Below are 23,619 nucleotides of genomic sequence, written 5' to 3' on the forward strand. Positions count from 1 at the left end.
TTTAGAGAAGCCCGTTCCTAAAAGGTCCATTATTTGCTGGCTGTTGGGTGACTGACATTTGTATTTCAATGCTGGAAGAATGTCTCCAACCCAAAAGCTAGCTCCGTGAAAGCAAAGTGGATAGCAAGATGACATTCACAGTCCGTTGTAACCTAATCACAAAAAATGCATCCTATCTCTATACCATATCCTACCCACTAGAAACAAATCCTGGCTGCCTTTAAGCAGTGAGAATTCCCCAAGGGTGTCATTAGGATGAATCTATTCTGGGGACCATCTTAGGGTCTGCTTGCTACAGCTTTTCTTCAGTACCTTTAATCTTTTCCTTTGTTGGCCCGAGTTTTCAGGGAAACGTAGCAGGTGCACAGCCTAAAGAAGATCCTTGAAATAAAACCCTGTGTCTCTCTGTGGCATGTAGTATCCTGGAATGCAGATTTGGGGTGTGTGCTCTGTGGTGGAATTGCTTTGTTGATAATGAAACTTTGTGTGCCATCAGGTGAACAGATAGCAGTGTCAGGGTATGAGGCGCTGCATGCGCCTGGCTAATGATGCCAATCACTGTCCCACCAGGAGAATCAACATGATGTGTCAGGGCTAGGATAGCACTGACTTTCTTTGCAAGTGTCAAACGTGAACATGGTGGAAGACGGTGTTGGTGGCATGCTAATGAAATTGGTGTGTGTTTCAGTTGGTATTGCTAATGCAGAGGAAACCAGAGAGCTGCCTATAGTGTGGAGAAAGCTGATGACCTTATCCCCAGGCAGGGGTCTCCACCCTCCAAAAAGATAGCATGCTTATAGATGGTCGGATGTATCTGAAAAGCTCCTTAGAAGGAGCAAATGTGTGACTTGTTCTAATGTGGATAAGGCCATGTGTGATGGAGCTGAGATACAACCTTCCTGGGGTTTCTCCTCATTCCTAGTACATTTTCCAATTTTAAATAAGTAATTTGGGGTCTTGATGACCTAGCAACTCGAGTCTGTTAGTCATGTGGGGACTATTTGCTAGCATAACCCATTCAAGCTAAAACTCACTCCTGCTGGAGCTAGCATGTGTCAGGTCTACATGCTGTGCCAAGCATGACAGTATGTAGCCCAAGAGCATTCTCTCATTGACATCTCACAGCAGCCCTGAATTTGGAGCTTGTGCCATTAACATCTCCAAATGATGGAACTGTCCTCCATATAACAAAGTGGCTCAGATTATTTCATCCATCCTGAACCCATAAAAACAGCCAAAAGGACCTCTTGAACCTTCCCCTCAATTACATACTTCACAGATATAGACACACAGACATGGGTAGAAGGAACAGCTTCCCCAAGCTTAGAGAGAGGACACAGCAGAACTTGAAACAGAACTAAGAAAGTTTCTTCAGCTATTGCCTTGTGCCATGAGATTTACTTGATTTGAATATTTGCAATATTCCAATTTGCAATATCTGTCATTGGATGCCAAGAGCCTAGAGTCATCTGGCCATGTCAAGGAATGCATGAGATTATGAAAAGTTAAAAAAGAATCCTTTGTGAATGATCAGAAGATTTCCCCCTGCCAGTACTGTTTGGAATGTAAGAGATGAAATATAAGATCTTGAGAGACAAGTATAGTCCTCTTTCAACTTCTGGTGTGTCACAAGTAATCAGCCAACAGTTTGTTGAAGGAAGGAGGGACATCATGATAGAGAAGCTTCAAAGGCAAAGGATACATCTACTGGATGAGAGGAAGATAGTGAGTTAGGAGAGGGAATAGTATCTGGAGAGTCTTCTGTGTTTTGATTAAATTTTAAGATTGCTATGATTAGAGAGACAAAGAATGAAGGATGAGCCTAGACAAGCCTAGGATTTATTTGGATCTATGTTGTTGGGTGTGCATTTGCTTGCATCTACTCTATCTTATTAGTGGGTTGAACCCTCTCTGTCTGTGATGTTCTGCTCTCCTTGGCCTCTCAGGGTGATTTTTTTCTTCACATCTGTCTTAAGGACTAATATTATTAGAGACACCTCTGCTGTCTCTTGACAACTTTCTATGGATAGCATTTACTGTCTGAAAACTTGCAGCTTATTGGGTCTTCTACTCTCAAGTTAGTTTCTAGTAGGTAGCATACAGTGGGATCATCCCTCTTATCCATTCTGCCCTGGTGTGATCTGATGAGGGAGAGGCAGACTTGCTTGGCGAAGAGATGGGACTTGATTGGTCTGCTTAGATAAGTAAGAGGAGGCAGGAAAGGAAGTGATGAGGGTACTCTCTTCTGGGCTCCTTCATTTAATCTCCATCTCTCTTGTCCAGAGATAAGGTGTCTCTGACTGTAGTTCATCATGAGGTATCAACACTTGCCCTGTTCGGTACATGTATGTGCTGTTTTGCTCACCGTGAGATGCAGCCTCCATTCACAGCGTGTTGTTGATTCTGTAGTTGCAAGTCCTGTAGCTTTTAACAAGATGAAAAGAAGCAATCGCTGTGAATCATTTTTAAATTATTCTTTGTACTTTTTCATTAGCACTGTTAGACCCTGACATCTGATAACATTGTTTTGAACTACTTGAACCTCACCGATAAATAAGCACACAGCATATATGAGCAGAGGAAATAAGTTCCAGAAGGAAAAAGGAGAACAGAGGTCAGATCTCAAAAGGCAAAGTCAACACCTATCTTATCTAAATTCCCTGATTTTTCCTAGTGTGTAATAGTCACCTTTATCCCTGACTGAGATGGATGCTATTTAATGAAAGGCAACAATTCTAACCTTATTAAGGAAGAGCACACATCCCATTAAAATGCTCTCCATTTTATTGAACACAGAGCAAAGAATGGCAATGTGGAGATGTATAGGCTGAAAGCTGGAAAGCAAGGCCTCACCATCACTCTGCAGCCTGAGTCATGTTGTGTTCACATGCACACTCCTTAGACCTCTGGTATACCCACTTCCCTTCTATGAAATGAAGGTACAAGAAGAGGCCTTATGTGGATTCCTTGAATGTTGTGGTTGGTAGAATTTTGGTACAGCATTAACAGCCAGGAGAAGAAAACACTGGAGAAATAATTAGAATATTGCTTACGAGCTCATGCCCATGTCCCTAGGGCAAGACAAATTCTTAATCCTGCCCCTTACCCAACAGATATCACCAGTTGATAAATGGCATTTCCACCAGTTAGGTTGGCAGTAGTTTGAACCCTGCATTCCAGGCAGTCTCGATCAAAGCATACTATAGAATTTGCAAGTGAAAAGTGATTCACCAACCGTATTTGACAGGCTCAAACATGAAGTTGTGGCCTTGACCAGTTGGGATTTAATTAATCCTTATGGGTCATTTTTATATTTTCTTTTGAGAAAAAAAAATCTATTCAGATCTTTGATTTTTTTTTTTTCTTGTTGAACCATTTGAGTTCTTTACATATTGTAGATATTACTTTGTGGAACAGATTAGAAAATTTTCTCAATCAGACAAATGGTTGCCTTTTCACCCTGTTGTCCCCTTGACAGATTTTTTTTTAGTTTGACACAACGTCATTTGTTTAATTTTGCTTTTTATTATATAATAGAATATTACTTGGCCACTGAAAGCTATGGCTATGTCGTAGCTAATAGTATGGAAGGACTTACTCAAAAGGTATTGTGTTAAATAAAGCAAGTTACATACAGAAAAACCATGACTTCCCAGTTTCACTCATATATGAGATCTACAACGGTTGACCTCATAGAAGTAGACAACTGAACAGCAGCTACAGGAGCTGGAAAGAAGATGGGGAAGTAGAAACAGCTGGTCCACAAGTACATTGTTAGGTAGGAAGAGTATGTTCTGAAGTGTTGTGACAGAGCAGGAGCAATATATCATACTTAGTCTGTTTTAATTGAATTCACCATATGCAGACGGCGCATCCAAGGTAGTACACTGGTTACTTTGCGTTGCTTGCTACACTGCGTGCACCTACATGAATCAAAGCCCCGCACTAAGCCTCATAAAGTATGTGTAAGCGTTTCGTATCGATAAAAATGAAAACAAACGAAAGGACAGACGCCTGGCACACAGTGGGTGCTTTACCTCTGACGTATGTCCCTGAAGGACTTACAGGATTCTGCTGTGGTCTGACGGCACTCTCTGAGTTGGAGATATTTCATCTCTCTAGAGCCGGGACTCATGGCGGGGCCTTGAGTCCGGTCAGGTGTGAGGGAGTCAATCACACACACCTGCTCTGTTAGGTCAGTCTGCCTACACCTGGCTAAGATGGCCGGTCCTTCATCCCCTTCAGTGCAGGAACTCCTGGGATAATCAGTGGGTCCTGCCTCCCCGACTTTGCAGGACATTTTGGAGCCACGGATGATGGAAAGTTGCCCCAGGACAACTGCAAGTAAAGGGGACCAGCAGGGTCCTGGACAGAGACTTCCCAAATGTGGGAGTCCAGAGGAGCAGAAAGGGGACTGTCCTCCCAGTTAAATGGGGTGGCCAGGTCCCTCCTCTACTACGTGCATCTCCTGCAGATTCTCCAGCAAGGTCCCCCACTGGCCCTCAGCAAAGGGGAGTCTCCTATTCCCTGCCACTTGAGCTTGGGAGCCTGGTCCTTATCCGTATGAGGATGTGTATGAGGTAGGGACACTTCCATGTCCCCACTGATGACCTCGGGAAATTCTGGAGAGAGAACGCCACATGGGGGATGGCAACAGAAATGTGAGCATTTGCACCTCTTCGGCTCAGTTGTCCTGACCGCTCCCCCTTCACCTGTGTCTGGGAAGCTGCTGTGTCTTCCTGCGTGCTGCTTGGTGGAGGTCTGGAACTGAGGGGACCTGGACGGGACACACTGGACCATGTACTGATCATCGGAGCTGTACAGTCTAGAAGGGTGTGCAGTTCAAACTGACCCTCTGTGTCTCTCCCCTGATCCCTCCAGCTCCACCTTGGCTGAGAGATGCTAGAGGATGAGGTACTGAAGGAGACACGTGGAAGGGACCATGGACATGAGGGTAGCCTTGGCACTGGCCAGCATTGCTCTCAAACACAGCTTGGTACTGTAGAGAGGAAGACCCTGGGGGATCTCCACAGGAGCCTCTCCCAAAATCTCTCCTTCTGGGCCTGAAGACCAGATGGGTGAGGGAGGAGAGAAAAGTAGAGGCAGAGACATTGGGATGAAGGAGGTAGTGGGGGGGGGGGGAGGGAAGGGAGCATCACAGCTGTAGAAAGAGAGACCAGATTGGCAAAGGAGGGTAGGAAAGCAAGGGTCGCTGAGGCACCCGCAGTGCACAAGACAGAAAGGCAAGTACAGGGCTGGGCTGCAGCTGCCTAGACACATCTGCCCTCTGCATGGAGACTGGCTGCTGAAATCGAGTTACTTTGAAACCATTTTAAAATCTGCAAGAAGATGGAAAAAGATGCCTCCTCTTCTCGGGGTTAGAAGAGCTTCCTAGATGATTTACATTTCATAAATCGTTGTTCTTTCTCCAGCCTCAGAAAGTAGATCCCAGTAACACTGCTGGAAAAGGGCATGCATGGCTACTTGTGTTGTGGTTGGCTGCCCCCTGCTGGCACAGCCCAGGTTCTGCATGCCGCGGGCTGATCAGAACTGAGATAAAGCAGACTACTCCACCTCCTCTCCCAGACTGTCAGAGCTCCAAAGGGTATCTTTTGTAAATTTTGAATTTGGATTATTATTGGTACAATGTGAAGTTTCACTTGGCCCTCAAGTCCTGGGTTTACCTGACGATTCTCATCTTCATGAGCCGAAGGCTAGCACGCAGCCTCCTGACATGTTTTCTGTATTTCCTAGCAACAAGCTTCTTCCTGTGGTCCTCTTGCTCTTCCCCTACACCCACTTCAGTCCTGCTGAGGCCACCAGGACAGTTCTCTTTCCACAGCCTCTTATCATCTCCTCAGCTTTCTTCTGTTGCCAGCCGTGACAACACCCACTGACCACAGACCTTGTTGAGCTAACTCTATCTACAGATGTAGATACAGATGTCTCCACTGTCCATAGCTGCCAAGTGAGAGGATACCCTGTGAATGCCCAAATGGAAAATAGAACCAAACTAGTCATACTACATTTTTTCTATAGATACTTCATGCCTTTGATAGAGCTTAATTTACAAAGTAGGCACAGTAAAAGATTAATGGCAATAAGCGATATAAAGTAGAAGACTTACAGTAATAAACTATAATGATTTCTAGAGTTTACATTTCATATTTTCAGACTAAGCTAGCGATGAATGACTAAAATCACAAAAAACAACCACAGGTAAAGGAAGGGTGCTATATGTTGATGCGTGTGTGTGTGCGTGCGTGCGTGTGCATGTGTGTGTGTGTGGGTGCGTGTGGGTGCGTGCGTGCATGCGTGTGCATGTGCGTGTGTGCGTTCGTGCGTGTGTGTGTGTGTGTGTGTGTGTGTGTGTGTGTGTGTTTTGCAGGGACTGAAGCCAGAAATTGACGCATGCTAGATAAGTGTTCTACCAATCCAATGAACTTTACATGTATGTGTACATATGTGCCTATGTGTGTGCATATATGTGCCAATGTTTGTGTGAAAAAGTGAGCGTGTGTTTGTATTCTGTGTCTTTAAACAACAGTGATGCCTTCTTTAAGCAACAGTGGGTTACTTAGAGCACTGAACCCTGAGGCTGTCACTGGACAGAGACAGAGCTGGCACACTCTCTGCTATCCAAGAGTGGAGTCTGAGAGGCAGAAGTACCTAGACCATGCAGTTGTCCAACTCTAAAAGTTAGATGTCCTAAGCAGATTCCCATCCCACACTGAATTTTCTATCATTCAGTATAGCAAATTGCCACTATTTTGGTGGATGGTCATGATACCATTTCTCTCTGTAGCTTACAGGATCTGAGCATCAGTGGTCAAATTGGGTCCTATGCTGAGGCTTCACAGAGCATCATTTGAGGTTTGGAAGGGCAATGTTTCTTTCTGGATGACCAGTTCTTGGTGTTGTTGGGCAGATCCCCCTTTCATGTTATCATGAACTGAGAGCAAGCTCAGACCCCAAGAGCCACAGCAGCTCATTGCCACGTGTAGACCTCACAGGCCCTTTACAAGGCCAGCAAGAGACTCTCTAGCTCCAGTCTGTGTAGATGGGTATCCATGGAGGTTGCTACAGTCACAGGCATGACTAGCATCATGAAACAAGCAGAGGAGGAATGAGTCTCGGGGTCTGCTTGTACTCGGATGAGGCAATCATACAAGGGCATGACTCGTGGGAATAACCATGTACATCTTGTGGCGTCATCCTCGGGTTTACAAGCATACCAGCTGTGATATAGAGGAAGAAGGCCACAGCCTGAAGAGGAAGGCTTCTACTTCTGCCGCGTGAGATCAGCTCTGGAACACCAAAGTTCTCTTTGTATACCACCCAGCTTTGACATACACTCCCGTGTTCAATGCCAACTAATAGAGAATCTCACAGAACTGGGTTGGTGTTTTGTATTGTAGGACCAAGCATTTAACATATTACACCATGCTGGTCTTAAAAACCCTGCAACAAGGAATGGTTGTGTTGACCTTGAGAGTCACTGTATGGGTGATGAACTGGCAAGTATGAAATAAATAGCAGGTGACAGGTGCTGACCAAATGTAGTAGTGAGGAGTGCTGGTGTTGATGTCATCAACATCAGCACCACCATCACCTTCCTTATCCCCTGAGAAGAGGATTTGGGGCTCAAAGTAGGTAGATTTGGGAGCTGTTCATTTCAAATAAAAGGCCTAAAACATTGAGGGGGCTGGTGATTGTGCCTGAATTCCTAGACAAGGCTGAAAACAAATATAGCTTGGCGGATCATCAAGTGTATTGACCAGCAAATGTGTTCCAATACACCAAAAAGGCTAAGTAACTGATTCCACCGAGTAGCTGGTCATGTAACCATGTGCACTTTGCTCTTGAGCCTTGTTCGTCATCCATCAGGGTTGGGTGGGGGAATGAAACGGATGACCTATAGAGTGTGTGACACTGTCCAGGGTCTCACTAACCCTTTCTTGCCATAGTCTTCTGGACCAGCCAAAACTAAAGCTCCTTCTTTCCTGATTTCCTCCTTCCCTCTAGGTTCCTGATTGTCCTGGGATGCTTGATTCTGGCCGTGCTCACCACCTTCAAGGAATACGAAACTGTGTCTGGAGACTGGCTTTTGCTACTGGTAAGCTATGGGCTGTTGGCACTATACTCTAGGATGGAAGCTATAAGTCACATTCAGCTGTAGGGAGCCAACCTCTGGAAACTCTTGCCCTGGATTGCAGCTTCCTGATGTGTCCAGCCAAGTCTGGGTCCAAGAAAAAGCAATGCCTCTCTTTCCCGGCCAGGCATGCAGTAGGCATAGCCTTCCGGACAGAAATGTAGGGACACACAGGTTCAAGTCAAAACCATCATGTGTCATATGATAGGACACAGCTTTCTGGCCCTCCAAAAGTTCCCCTAAAGTCATACTCCATTCTAAACCCTGACCCTCCTTTGGTTTCTCACTTTGTAAACTGGGGATGATACTAAGAAACCCTTGAGGCGATGGCTGACGCATACGCTAAGGTGATCAACATTGGCCAGCTAGTCATACCAGTGTCTGAGCACTGTGGGTGAAATTGGAAGATACTGCTTGACTTCACTCCTTAGGGATTGTTTAATACATCAAGGGACTTTAAAACTGATTGCTTGGGATGGAGTCTTTGGAAAAGAAACATGCGCATTCATTTGGCATGGATAGTTAACATGCCAAGGTGAAGATGGGAGCTCTTAGAAACTGGGTGGATGTAGCCACCTGTCACCCTCCCTTCCCTGGCCCCAGAAGTCTCAGTACCAGAAGAGCAGCAACAGAAACCCAGGAAACCTAGTTCCTCTGATCTCAGTAGCCCTGACACTGGGTACCGGGTAACCCCACCCCATATGCTCTTCCGCGCAGGAAACATTTGCTATTTTCATCTTTGGAGCTGAGTTTGCTTTAAGGATCTGGGCTGCCGGATGTTGCTGTCGATACAAAGGCTGGCGTGGACGGCTGAAGTTTGCCAGGAAGCCCCTGTGCATGTTGGGTAAGCCCTGGCGACGGAGTCCAGTGGCGACTTCGTTCCTCCCTTACACTATTTTTCTGTAAGGATGCATAGAGTGACACAACATGAGATGCTGAAAATCCGTCACCCGGGATTGTTCCTTGAGATATGGTAAGGGTAGTGAACCCCGGTGGTTAGGGACTGGGCTCACTGTTAGCATCTGGGTTGCGAAAAGCCACAGAGCACCAGGTAGTGTGTGTCCCAGTACTTAGACCAGGAGCATTCTCAGTCACCAGTATCGCTCTAATAGCCTGTGCCTTCCAGGCCGGCAGGGGTAGGAAGTGCATCACCACTGATGATTGAGAGGCCCTCCTGTCAGACCACATTTATTATCTCCTGTTTGATGGAGATAGAAGCTGAAGTTCACAAAACTGAGGTCTTCCAGTCTTGAGTTACTGTTCTATTGCCGTGATAAAACCCCGTGACCAAGGCCAACTTCTTAAAGAAAGCACTTAATCAGGGCTTGCTTGCTGTTTCCAAAGGTTTAATCCATAACCATCATGGTGGGGGAGTACAGTGATGGGCATGGCACTAGACCAGTGGCTAAGAGCTTACATCCTGAAATGCAGGCATCAGGCAGAGAGAGAAAGAGAGAGCACCTGGGCCTGGTGTGGGCATTTGTAACCTCAGAGCCCACCTCCCCCAGTGGCACAACCCCTCCAACAAGGCCACACCCTCTCTGACCATGCCTTCTAATCCTTACCAAACGGTCCCACTAACTGCCACCAAGATATCAAACACATGAGCCTGTGGGGTCCATTCTCACTCAAACCACTCCAGTCTAAAAGTTCTAGAAGAACCCAGTGCCTCCCGACTGATCATTCAATCAATCACACCCAAGTCCCCATCTCTTGACCCGCTTATTTAAAGCAGACTCTGAGAACAAGCTTCACTACTTTGTCCTGAGCGATCCCTGATTCCCTCTTCTCACAACTCGTCTGAGACCAAATGCCAAGTGCCACGCCAGGGACCTTGGGAAATGGTACCTCTGAGCTCTAGAAGCGGAGGCGAAGCCTAATGGGGGTCTCTCCTGGGACATCATTTGAGCTCGGTGTTTCTGTTTCTCATCATTCGAGGCATAATTCACTACTGCTGTCGCTGGGCTGATGTCACTCTCAACAGAAACACTTAGGTCAGCCCCTGTCTGTTTGACGCATGCTCACCAGCCCCCAGATAGAGCTCTCTATGGTGCTTTCCCCCCCACACACGACCCTCTCCCTGTTCTCTGCCACGCTCTGTCCTCTCTACTTACCAGACATCTTCGTGCTGATTGCCTCTGTGCCAGTGGTTGCCGTGGGAAACCAGGGCAATGTCCTGGCCACCTCCTTGCGAAGTCTGCGCTTCCTGCAGATCCTGCGCATGCTTCGGATGGACAGGAGGGGCGGCACCTGGAAGCTCCTGGGCTCAGCCATTTGTGCCCACAGCAAAGTAAGTGTGGTGGAGAAACCACGAAGTGACATAGGCTTCTTGCCTACTTGTACCTTCGTATGTCACCCTCTTCCTATAGTGCCCCTGAGGGTTAGTCATGCTGCCTACACTGACAGTGATGATAAGAAGAAATGGGAAGAACTAGAGAGAGGAGTTTACGCAGGTTTGGGTTCAGAGAAGATGTGGTCCACGGGCGGACCTAGACTTAGGTATCATCTCCTCTACACACAAATCACTGGCTAAGTCACTCAGCTCTCATTGGCCTTCAGCTTCCTCATTCCTGAGGTAGGGATGACCGGTGAGGAGTCAACAGCTCGGAGGTAATACTGTATGTCCATGTGGTTGAAAGGGTTGAGTGAGCTTACACAAGGCAGCATGTGACAGAGGGGGAAGGTTTGGGAGTTGCACAGACTAATTTCAACCCAGACTCTGTGTTACTTTGCAGGGATTTAAAATCCATTCTTTGCAATCTGGGCCAAGTTCTGTGCTGGACTCCTCTGACACTTAGAAATACAGAGATGGAAGCTCTTGTTTGCCAGGATGAGACTTTTAAAGTCTATCCTATAGTTAGGACGGGCCAAACACTGCTCCCCGACCAATATGCTCCTGGGTCTCTTCCAATTAGCTCATAATGCTGAAATTGTGCTTCTAGCATCAGGAAACTGAGCCCCGAGTCACCAAGGCAGGAAAAGAAGGCCTGGCAGACCCTGCAGAGCATATTTATAAAAACAGGGGAGGATTTGCTCCAGTCGCTTCCTAACACTGCTTGGACACCAGTCTTGGTCTCAAGGCTGACTGCTGGGATCCTTGGCAAGTGAGGGGACAGCCCTGCTGAGGAATCAGAGCTGCTGATGAAAATTATATAAAGTTGGGATTGCCTTGAAGAGCCCACTTTAGCTCCCAATGTCAGCCATTAGACCACCTCTTAATTATCCAGCACAGCTGATGCATTTGCCGGCTGCAGGAGACCAAGCAGCTGTTTCCAAAGAAGCAACCAATGAGGCTTCTGGCTTGCAGGGGCCTGAGAGGCACAGGTTCCTAGCCACAATCTACCAAGCAAGAGGCAGGTGTCCAGACAGCCACTGGGGAAGGAATGCAACTTCCTGCTCTCCTATCTCCTTCAGGGCAGACCCTCAGAGCAGAAAGAACCTCCTGCTTTGCATGTGTGAACTGTGATGAGGGCAGTGTGCACATGATCACATGCATATGATCACGTGATGGTGTGTGGAAGACAAGACCATGAGCAGAGAAACCTAACGGTGTTAGAGAAGCAGACTGATAAAGGAAACAGAGATGCTACAAAGGGAATACCACTGAGCTCTCTCCATTACACAGCACCCAAAAGACACAGGGAGGAAGGGGAAAAGCGTTTTGACCTACCTTTTTGGGGTTTCAGTACATCGTTGTGGGGAAGGTTTGGCAGATCCACTGAGGCTGTGGCAGCAGGGCTATGTGCCGGAGGCTGTTCACATCACAGGAGACCAGAGGTGGAGATAATGACAGGAATCTGGAACCAAGGAAGACTTTCAAAGTCCTATCCCTAGTGACCAGTTTCTGCTGGCTAAGCCCCACCTCCTAGAGTTCCCATGGCTTTCCAAATTAGCCAGGATTCCCAAACCAGCCAGGAAGAGTGTTCTGTTCCAAACCTAAGCCAACAGAGGGTAGTTCCCATTCAGATCATAACACTCTCTCTAACAGAGTACAGTTATCCTGGAAAATATCAAAAGGAAGGCTAAAGACAAGTGTGGATGACTGAGGAGCAGTCTTCATCTGGCCCTGTGCACAAGGGTAGCACGGGCAGCAGGGACTCTGTGAGCCAAGGTGATAAGAGAGGCAATCCTGTCGCTGCCACTCTCCTGACCTAAAGGCAGCAGGCTGTCAGTGAACCGCCATGGCAAGGACAGCTGTGCCAGCAACAGCTCTCTGAGATGCCTCAGGGAGAACACAAACTTCACATCCAGATCATGTTACCCCATAGCCATCAGTTCTCCTCACCCACTCTTCCATGCTAAACCACAATGGGAGAACATCAGAGAACTTAAAGACTCCCTAGGGATCTTCTCCCTCCATCCAGGGCTTTTGAAACTCCAGTGATTGGCTTGTCTTTGCCACCTCTCTGTTCTCCTTATCATAGTGTTTCCTTTTAATTACTTGTCCTTGTTTATATCATACTGTGTGACAGTATTTATATCATACTGGGTCCATGGACTCACAGGTTTCCTATGTCTCTTATGTTTTACTTTTCACATATTCCAATATGCAAGATCCCTCAACATAAAAGTGGTCTGTCTGAATTCCATCATTGGTACCCCGGACACCTGCAGGACCCTTTTGGTCTAGTTTTGTTTTATGGGAAGACAGCAGTACAAGAACACATTCAGCAATAGAAAGACCAATAAGACACCACCAGAATCTAGGGACTCTACACCAATAAGACCTGAACATAATAAGGCAGATGAAGCAGAAGAGAATGACCTTACAACGTCATGAAACATTACTAAAACTCAAATCGCACATAAATCCTCACACACTTATAGTGGGAGACTTCCAACACCCCACTCTCACCACTAGACAGGACCACCAGACAGAAACTTAACAAAGAAACAAAAGAACTAACAGAAGTTATGTCCCGATTTGGTTTAACAGACATTTATAGAACATTCCATCCAAACACAAAAGAATGTACCTTCTTCTCAGCTCCACATGGAGCCTTCTCTAAAATCGACCACTTACTCATACTCGGCAACATAGCAAACCTCAACAGATCCAAAAAACATTGGCATAACCCCTGTATTTTATTTTTGAAAATGATTATGTTACACATGGATGAGAGAGTGTAATTCTCCTCGGACCATGCGGTGAAATGCTTTGCCTTCTGGGCCTCATTAACTGCCCTTTGCCACTACTCTGCACATGAAGTTAAGCTTTTGCCCTGCTCGGTGTACCTCTGTAACACATGAAGTCTCCAGAGCCCTGAGCTTGTCTCTGGCAATAACCAGTTTCTCCTGATCACTCAACTCCCCACGACGCCTCTTGCATTGTGGCATTGAGTTACCTAGAATAGAGCCGCCTTCTCCTAGAGCCAACAACATTCCTAGTAATTGATGGAAATGTTTGTAATCTTGGTCCCGTTTTTCACCGATGAGCGGTGAGACACTCAGAAAAGAAACCTGGTAAACATGGACGCCACTTCCAGACTGCCCAGCTCAAGCATCCACCCGAGGGCTTCCTACTGATTCCCTCTGCGTTCACGGTTGCAGGAACTCATCACCGCCTGGTACATCGGCTTCCTGACACTCATCCTCTCTTCATTTCTCGTCTACCTGGTGGAGAAGGATGTGCCGGAGGTGGACGCACAAGGAGAAGAGATGAGAGAGGAGTTCGAGACCTATGCAGATGCTCTGTGGTGGGGCCTGGTGAGTCACCTTTCTTGGAAGGCAACCCTGGGGTGGTTTTATGGAAGCTTGACTGTCAGATGCATGTAAGGTGACAGGCAGAGCATGGGCACACTCAGTCAGCTTCATTCTGCATCCAAAAGTGGACCGCTTCCACCTTCAAATCTGCACAGAGAACAAAGGAAGCTTCTACTGGTGAGGAAGGTAGACAGTTCTCTATAGAGCTTGAAGTAACTAGAGCATGGTTTCCTGCGCCCTGGCCTTATTAGCCATGGGCAATCATCAGCTAACCCATGGCACACAGTCAAGCACATTAACAGATATATTCAGGGCATACAGACATGAAGGCACACATAGAAGCCAACAGGCACACACAAAGGCATTAAATCTGGCACTTCCTAATGTCCTTTGAATCCAAACACCTGTTACTAGTCGCTTTCGAACTTTGGCAAGAAATGGGAGGCAAGAACCACAGAAGGTAAATTAGTTTAATGATTCGTTTAAGACACTTGACATTTAAAGGCAGGCAAATGGGCTGCAGAGGCCATGGTGTTGAGAACTGTCTTGATAAACACATAAACACACACTGGACTCCACTGCTCAGACAGACACATGGACAGAGAGACGTGTACACATGATGGTATACACAAACTCACAAACACAATTCATAACGTGGTTGTCCATAAATCTATACGTTCACAAATACAGTCATTCCTTGGTGTGACAAGAAATTTATTTCAATTTCTTCCACTTCTCTGGGGATGTCAAAATGTACAGATGCTTTTTAAAAAAACATTACAGCATTTGTATGCCTGCCACACACATCCTTCTATGTATTTAAATCACCTCTAGTTTCCTTTTAGTACCTACTGACATGTAAATACTGCGTAAATATAGTTGGCATGCTGTAGTTCTTATTTGTGTTATTTTTATTGTTACATTATCATTTGATTTTTATTCAAATATTTTAAAGCATAGTTGGTTAAATCCAAAGATGTGGAATCCATGGTTATAAAGGAGCAGCTGTACACACACACACACACACACACACACACACACACACACGAGATAGAGAGATGGAGAGAGAGAAAGCAGCTCCCAAGCAATCGGGCACAGCGGCTGAGAGGCAGGGCTCAGTTGACTGTCACTACTGTCCCCTACTCGGGGAAACCCAGTTTGAACTCTTCTTTTCAGATCACACTGGCCACCATCGGCTACGGAGACAAGACACCGAAAACCTGGGAAGGACGTCTGATTGCTGCCACCTTTTCCTTAATCGGCGTCTCCTTCTTTGCCCTTCCAGCAGTAAGTTCTTTCCGTGTGTGACAGGGAGGTCCCCTTCCTGCCTAGACCCAGCTCAAATGCCCAGCCTCAAATTTCACTGCACTGTATCCTTCACTGCACATCCTATCCTCTAGCCAGCTGTCACCTCAGGCATGGTGTGTCTCATCCCTCCTGCATGGTGGCTTGTGTTGCTTATCACCCTGGGTGATATCTTCAAATGCACCCTTGTTTTCTAAGACCCAGGACTAGTACTGCCATCTTGGGTCTGAGTCAGTAGACCCCTCCCATCCTGGCTCCATATGGGTTTGTGCATTTCCTTCTCTGCCTGCCCTCAGAGACTGATATTACTGGGGCCAAGGGCTCTGTTTTTATCTGTTGATGCCCAAAACCTTACACAGAACAGATATTTTACATCTGAATTTCCCCTCTTTGGCCTGACACTTGCTGCCTTAATTTTTTGAATGTTTTTATTTCTCTCAAGAGTAATTATTATGGTGTGAAAGGTCCCCAAAGGGTGGTGTAATGAGAATAAAACTAGAAGGCTCACACTGGAATCAGTGTGTGCTCACATCATGGCAAATGTTTTGCCAGCATCATCTCCTTTGGTCTTCATGCCAATAGTATGAGTTAAAAACTAAGGCTCAATGAAAGGTTCGTTAAACATTCCTGGGATGTGGAGTCACGGGCCTGGAGCCGGTTCTATAGCCTGGCTTCTCGTTATGCAGCTGGGAGAGGACTGTTCTTAAATCACAACCCACAACCATTTCTTTACTGGAGAATTTCTTTTCCCATTGTTAGCCAACTTGTATGTATTTCCCTCGGCTATTTGACTTTCTGTATGATCTTCTTGAACCTGTTTTCTCATCTGTGAAACTGGCACAGGATGGGATGGGTACTATACCATCTCTAATCCTCTTTGCTATTAAATGTATGTGTCTATCTACATAGGCCACAGGACTGTCAGGCCTGGAAATCAAAGCAGATTAAATTCTTGGCAACTCTGCCTATAATACATGTTCCCAGGGACAATTTAAGCAGCTAAAATATTTTTTAAACTCAATTATCATACACAGAGCATCTATTTTGTGTCACGACCCTTGCTGGAACAATTCCTATTTATCTCCTAGGTTTTTCCTGAGATCACTGTGAGGTAGGTACTATGATCCAATGGCCCTGTAGAAGACAGAGCACAGATAAGAGCCTTGCTGAACTGTCAGACTGGAAGCCAGACATTTTTTGGATTCGGGCTAGTTTCCCTTAACCAGACCTCCTACTCCAGGAGAAGAAAAGAAACTTTCTCTTTCTCTCCATCTTGTATTGCCATGGCAAAATCCCTTTTCTTGTGGTTATGACCAAAATGCCTGGCAAGAAGCAATGTAAGTAGGGGAAGTTATATTATTGGCTTACAGTTTGAGGGGACACAGTGCACCGTGTCAAGGAAAGCATGGCGGCAGGAACAGGAAGCAACTATCACATGCATGAACAGTCTGGAAGCAGAGTGGCCAAGCTGTAGCGCCAGGATACAAAATACCTAAACCTTCTCCAGTGACTTAATTCCTCCAGTAAGCCTCCACCTCCTCGAGACTCCACGATCTTCCTAAATGGCCACCAGCTGAGGATTCCAGGCACATGAACTGTGTGTGACATTTCACATTCAAATGATAACACTGGCTTCAGAGTGTCACTAAACGCTACATTCTCTGCTACCCCAGAAATGAGGCTTGGGGGCTGAGAGAGCCCGGTGCAGCTGACTCAGGTTTGACTTCTTGCAGGGTATCCTTGGCTCAGGACTGGCACTCAAGGTACAGGAGCAGCACCGTCAGAAGCACTTTGAAAAGAGAAGGAAGCCAGCCGCTGAACTCATCCAGGTCTGTGTGCCTGGGGGTGAACTAAGATGGGCCGAGGGGTGTGTGTGTGTGTGTGTGTGTGTGTGTGTGGACAGAGAGAGACAGAGACAGACAATAACAGAGAAAAAGAACAAAGACACACCCCTAGACAGGAGAGGACCAGCTGGCATTTGTTCCGTTCCTTTGTAGGTGGTTACAGACATCACCATGGTTACCTACACGGTCTATGTGTGTTGACAGTGAAAGCCTTGCCGTTTTCCACCCAAATAATATGCCACGAAAGTACTCCCGGTACTCAAGGAGGAAATCATTGACTCAAGTACTCAGGGGTGAAACCATTTGATTTTTTTTTTCCCCCTGACAATTTGGAAAGTGAAGAATTTGGTTTAGACCTGACTTTTCTTAGCTTCCTTTTCATTCTTCTTCCCATCCTAGGATTGATCCAATGATCCACAGAAAAAGATAGCTGACAATCCAGGTTCTTCGTGAGCTACAAGGGGGACTGTGATTCCTTCCTGTCTGTCAGCGGTAGAGAGCCCATGGGGAGAGGGGGAGGGACAGGGGAGATAGAGAGAGAAACCGAAAGCATGCGAAATATTGGATCCTTCGCCAGTTTGTCCTGCCCTCGACAATCATTGTACAGGAGATGGTAGATACCTGGTTCTGCCCACAGGCTTGAGGAAGAGTAATAAAAGGGATAAAACAGAAGTAACTGCTCCTATTGGGAATCATAGTTTGTACCATGATTTTATGGGCCATTAGGAGCAGGAGGGCATAGTAAATAGGACATTAGTGTGTCTCCTCCACCAACCCCTGGTGACTTCCTGAGCGCTAAGGGCATTTCTGGTTACCCAGAGCTTGAATCCAGTTGCAGCAGGTACTTCTGTGGGTCTGTGTGGCTGACACAGCATGGTAGCTGTTTCTAAGCCAATCTCAATGCTCAAAGTCTGCTTGTTCCTTTATGGGGTCTCTCAAACCCCAAGCCATCAGAGCATCCCAGAAGTTTAGTCCAGGGGAGCCATCTCTCAGCCTCTCTTCTGCTCAGAAGTAGCACAAAAGACTCTTTTCCCATATAATTGACCAAACAGTGTCAAGGAGCTCCCTGGAAAGAACAGTCACTGTTCTTTTACAGGGACTGTTTATCTCTTCTCTCTATCCCAATTGGCCAGCTTACCACAGCACCAGCTGTCGCTCCAAAATGGTCAAGTCTTTCCTCTAAAGAATCTGTCAGAAGCCAAGAGCCTCTGCTTCATTGAATCCTCACTAGATGGACATTCAAATTCTTTGGAGACAAGAGCTTAAAAGCTGTTTCGATGTCGTGGGAAGCTGTGTGAACATTTCATGTGACACTCACATCATTCTGTTTCCTCTTTTCTCCTCCTCAGGCTGCCTGGAGGTATTATGCTACCAACCCCAATAGGATTGACCTGGTGGCAACCTGGAGATTTTATGAATCCGTTGTCTCTTTCCCATTCTTCAGGCAAGTAGTCACCTGTCCGAGTGTTCCCAGTATGTCACAGTCTCGTAGATTCCTACAGATTGTCTTCCAAGGCAAGGGAGAATGGTCTGCAATATGGACCACATATTAACATCACTGGAGAACTTAAAACGAACAAACAAAACAATAAAACCTTGATATCTGGACATACTTGACCTAATTAAGTCTGAATCCTCAGAAGTAAAACCTGACATCACTAGTTTTCAAAGCTTTCTAGATGTCCCAGTGAGCAATTAGAGGTAAACAGCATGGCACTAGAAAATAGTTGTATGAACAAAATTAGACAGAAGAAATCGAAGCCAGCACAATGAGCTGTCATAGCAGTTTGGTGGTTCCTCCACCTAACCACAGCCTACACTCACAGACCATTTGAACAAAGGGAACAAAGGCAGGGGTGACCTCTGGAAACCTACTGGCAGTGTTTCATGTTCTTAGAGTTGAAAACTTGAACTAAGGGGCCATGGGATGGGTAGACTATTCCCATGGCTAGCATAAGGAGAAGAGAAAGGAACTTAACATGCAGTGATATTCACTGTGTTCAAATTTCCCAGTCTGTGTTTCATTTAATCCTAATAGATTCTCTTAGATCAGTCAGTGTTCACAAATGTCCAGAGCCAGCATACACCTTCAATTATGATGGGTGTGTGGTGGTAAAACTGTCTGGACCCAGAGCCATGATTTCAGCCTACCATAATGGTTCATGGTGAACACTGAGTAGCCAGATGAATGGTTGATGATATCAGGTTCTACCGATTAGTGACCTAGGTCTCAAAATTCTTGAATGTTTTCGTAGTTTTCTTAATATCATGCTTTTCTCGCTGCCTGGATTCTAAAGTAGGCTCCTCCGTTTAGTGTTTTGGTGCTGTGGTCTTGAGTCCAAAGTTCTGGATAGAGAGGTGTTAAACTTTAAGAACCCTTGACTTAGGAGACAAGGTTGAGACACAGCTAGCTCGTCTTGGGGTAGGGTCTGCTCTGAAGTGTTTACTGGAGCATGCTCCACAAACCAGTGACTCCCTCAACACCTACCTGATTCTCCCACACATTCATGACTGGTTCATGAATATTGCCTGAATTTATCCTTGTACTCTCGCCAATACATTATACTTAAAGATTTAAGGAAATTTGGTCAACAAGATGGCTCAGTGTCTAAAGGCTGGCTGCCACCAAAACACACACACACACACACACACACACACACACACCAATCAGTATATTTTAAAAGATTTAAGTGAATAGAAGGGTTCTAAATTTATGGGCTCACTGCTTTATTTAAAAACTTTACAATCAGTAACCATAAGTGACATGAAAATGTGAAACCTGATCATGACATTGTAGAATTGCAAGCCCAGCCCCAGAAAATCTTTCCTACTTCATCTTCAATGGACGTTTACTTCTCAGGAAGGTCTGATGTCATGAGCCTAAGAAGAGAGAAGAGATGAGATGGGGAGGTGGGGGGTGATCTGAGAAAGATAAATTGATGACTTGTGGAAGAAGTAAGAGGCAATGATGAATAATTAAATAGAGGAGTAAGTTTGGGTTACTCACTGTATCTTCTAACTTGATAACTTACTTGCTTGGATGTTGCTAATTGTGTTTCTAAAAGTCACTTACTGCTATTATTGATTAAGGGACAGAATAAATCAGAGCCTTCCTAGAATGGGCCAGTTCCCTCCCCACCCTTTAAGTAAACAGGATGACCTTAGACTCAAAACTAAGAACATGTGTGCCCAGACTGAATGTAGAGCCAAGATGCTTTTCATTAGCTTTGCGTCCCAAGACCTTGGCAATGGGCCCATTCTTTTTGGTTGATTTATTATAAACACGACACTGTCCTGGCTGTCAGACACTTGAGGGCTACATTGTGCTGCAGGCAGCTGCTGTGATGTGCGGATGGCTTTTAAACTAAGAGGGAACATTTCTTCCTTGTTTTGTTTTTCAAGGACGAAAGTACAGAGTCACTAGAGAAACTCACTTAGCAACCACTCTGAAAGGAGACAGCCCTTTGGGAAAAGAGTGTCCCTGAGTGCCAGCCCACACCATATGCTAGTGACAGAGGAAAAAGCAGGTACCCTAATTTGTCCTCACCTGCTTCCCACAGGATTTTTCCTTTTGTTTACTTTTTTAACAATAATTGTATTGAGATACATTCCACTACCCATAAGAAGACAGAACAGTGGAGTGGTTCTGAATATATTCTCAAAGTAGGGCATCATTCGGCACACCAACTCCCGAGCAATTTTGTTGTGTCTGAAAGAAATCTTGCCTTCATTTGTGGTTTCTCCTGGTCCTCTCTCACTCCATCCCTCGTGACCATGTTTATAAGTGAAGAGTCAGAGCCCCGAGACTAAGATCTGATAGGCTCCAACAAGTCCGTGCTGGAAGAGAGACTGGAGCCCAGTTCTTCTGCCCAAAGCTCTTGTTCTTCCATTGTGTGTCTGGGAAGAAACACCTGTTTTAGAGAGAAGCACGTGATACTCTGGCCCATCCTTACCTGCATCCCACGGGTTTAGGTCAAGGGTTATTTGTCTCAACAGTGCCCATTTCTGAAGGGGTTGGTGTTATAAGGGTGAAACTGAGTTATGTGTGTGACGATATCTTCCTTGGTAGCTGCTGCATGGCAGCTTATTCAAATCAATGATGATTAAGTGTGCTGTGGCGAGATCTATGAGATTTAGTGGAGGCAATGGGAGCAAGAAAGACACTGGGCTCAAAAACTGTAGTCTTAGGAAACAACTGTGGGCAATCCCATAGCAAGAACACCCTGTCTGGATTGAAGCCCAGCCCAGTTGACTTGATGCATGAGCAAGACTGCTTCACATAGCGAAGATGAGTAGAGGATCCTAGGCAGAGCTGAGCAAAGACTCCAAGTGGCAACTGTGTGGCCAGCATGTTCAGCCAGCCCCATCACTACAGGGCATGCTCTGGATCATTATCCAAACTCTACAGCTTCATGTCTGAGACCTCAGCAGTTTATTAAATTTCTTTGTCCCTCAACTTCCCCAACAGGAAAAAAAAGGGTACAATAATAGTATTTACCCCTTAGATAAGATATGAAACAATTTAATGTCCAGTCAACATACGCAGTGGTAATGCTGTTGACCATGATGGCGGGGTGAGTACAGCAGTCATTGCCGGTCTTGATTTCCTCATCTGTCTTTACCACGGAACAAACTTTCTGAGATGAGCGATGAATCTCAGGGTAGAGTAGGTGCTCGCCCACTTTCCCGATGAGTGAGCAGCTAAGACAAACTCGGGAGCACAGGACCAAATGGTGGTGGCAGGCGCATGGGGCACATGGCAAAGCCTGCCTCGTACCTTGGTTCCCTTCCACACCCACCATCTTGTTCCAGAATGTTTTTTATTCCATTTGTTCTACTCTACCTTCCAAGTGAATTACTGTGGCGGACTTTGGGACAAGATGCAACCGTTTCACACTATTTACATTTCTTTTTCTTTTTTCCCCTCTTCTGTAGGAAAGAACAGCTGGAGGCAGCAGCCAGGTACATGTCTGCTTATGAAGCCCCTTCTTTCACCATGGTTTTGGGGGGGGTTCAGTTCTGCATGGAGGAAAGCTACTAGACAGCCATGTTTGTCACAGCTAGTGTTTGGTGCTCACTCTATTGCTGAACACTGATTCCTCCGCCATTTTCATGTCAACTTAGCTACAGACAACTTAATATGAATAATAGCAACTACATAGTGAATGCCGGTCTCCTTGGAGCTAGGCTCTGAGCAGGTTATCACACTTGAGCTTCACAATGACCACTGGAGATAAACCCTACTATTCTCCTGTGTGGATGAGGAGTCAGGGACTCAGAAATTCCTAACACCCAAACGGCAGCTAGCAACTGTCTGTAACTCCAAGATCTGACACCCTCCTATAGACATACATGAAGGCAAAACATCAGTGCACATATTTAAAAAAAAAATATGTTTGCCGTTGTACTTTTCTCCATTTGCTTCGTGGGTTCACAACACAGAGGGCACTTAAGAAAGCAAACACAAACTGCAGTTCATAACCTCCATGGCCAGGAGGCTTTCCAGAAAGTCGTGTGCACTGCAGGGTGATGCAGAGAAGAAGAGGTTCAGTGTTATGCATGACTACTTTCCTCAACTTCTTACCCCTCTGTACAAAGTGTCCAATGTCCAGACTCGGTTCTAGGTTATAAAGCAAGATGAGTCACTTTGACAAAATAGTTTGAGATGATAAGAGATGACAACACACTATTACTCGGAGTGGTACTTGATTTAAATGTATGGAGTGTTTTCTGGATCTCTACATAGCATTTTTAAACTAAAGGTTACTGTAGGTAACTGAAACCATGGTTAGGAGTCCTGTATGTTATTCCAAATATATTTATATATCGATTTTCTGGTTCTGGTTAAATTGGGGATCAAACAGGTGTATTTGAAACTTTTCTGAAGTTGTTCCTCTGAGTATAGAAAAGAGGTGCAAAGGAAAATCTATTCCCTGATTCTTTGGGGTAAGACTTGGATTTTGCTGTCTCATCTTCTGCAGAGAATATTAAAGTTGGTTATAGAAGGCATTCAATCCTCTTTATTCAGCATTTGAACAGTAGTCATGTAAGGCTGGTAGGTTGATGAGGGAAACAATGGGAACAAGTAAATACACAGCCTGGAGTGAGAGACAGAGATCTTAAGGAAGGGTGAATTCAGTGCCTTCATCCAAGAAGGGAGGGAACAAGATGACAATAGAATGCTTAACAACAAGCAGATGATTTAAGTGAAAACTTGCTACTGTTCATTGGTTACCTTTTGATTGGCTTCTTCAAGAGGCTGCCAATCAACTACATTCCAGCCTCACCTTGTCATTCTCTCCAAATAGAGTGCAATCTGAAGTTCCTCTTATCGCCTCCTCCTAGAAGAAACAGCCCACATGTTTTCTTGTTTTCTGTTTCTTTCCAGATCCAGATGCATTCTTGAGGGTGAGGAAGGCAATAATTTAGTCAGCATACTGGTGGGAACTCAAGTTCCTGCTTGCTTACAACATGATTGCTTATTTAGGCCTTTCTTGACTGTTTCAGTTCCCATGGACTTGCTTGTGGGACGTAAGCCCAGCTGATTCCATACAGTTGACAGAACTGTTGGCTCTGATAATGTTACACTTCTTCCTTGGTGTACTCGATCCTGTG

General features: G+C 45.6%; 1 protein-coding gene across 1 annotated transcript in view; it reads left to right on the forward strand.

Moving 5' to 3' along the window:
- Kcnq3 (potassium voltage-gated channel subfamily Q member 3) overlaps positions 1–23,619 on the forward strand; it is a 264,585-nt gene that overhangs the window by 220,222 nt on the left and 20,744 nt on the right. Inside the window, exons 2-9 of the mRNA XM_051202571.1 lie at positions 8,026–8,116; positions 8,870–8,996; positions 10,270–10,442; positions 13,703–13,858; positions 15,032–15,142; positions 16,894–16,989; positions 18,354–18,448; positions 21,940–21,966. Coding sequence (XP_051058528.1) covers positions 8,026–8,116; positions 8,870–8,996; positions 10,270–10,442; positions 13,703–13,858; positions 15,032–15,142; positions 16,894–16,989; positions 18,354–18,448; positions 21,940–21,966 — 876 coding nt within the window. The remainder of the gene's footprint in view (positions 1–8,025; positions 8,117–8,869; positions 8,997–10,269; positions 10,443–13,702; positions 13,859–15,031; positions 15,143–16,893; positions 16,990–18,353; positions 18,449–21,939; positions 21,967–23,619) is intronic.

The sequence above is a fragment of the Phodopus roborovskii genome, unplaced genomic scaffold (genome assembly GCF_943737965.1).
Source record: "Phodopus roborovskii unplaced genomic scaffold, PHOROB, whole genome shotgun sequence".
Taxonomy (NCBI): domain Eukaryota; kingdom Metazoa; phylum Chordata; class Mammalia; order Rodentia; family Cricetidae; genus Phodopus; species Phodopus roborovskii.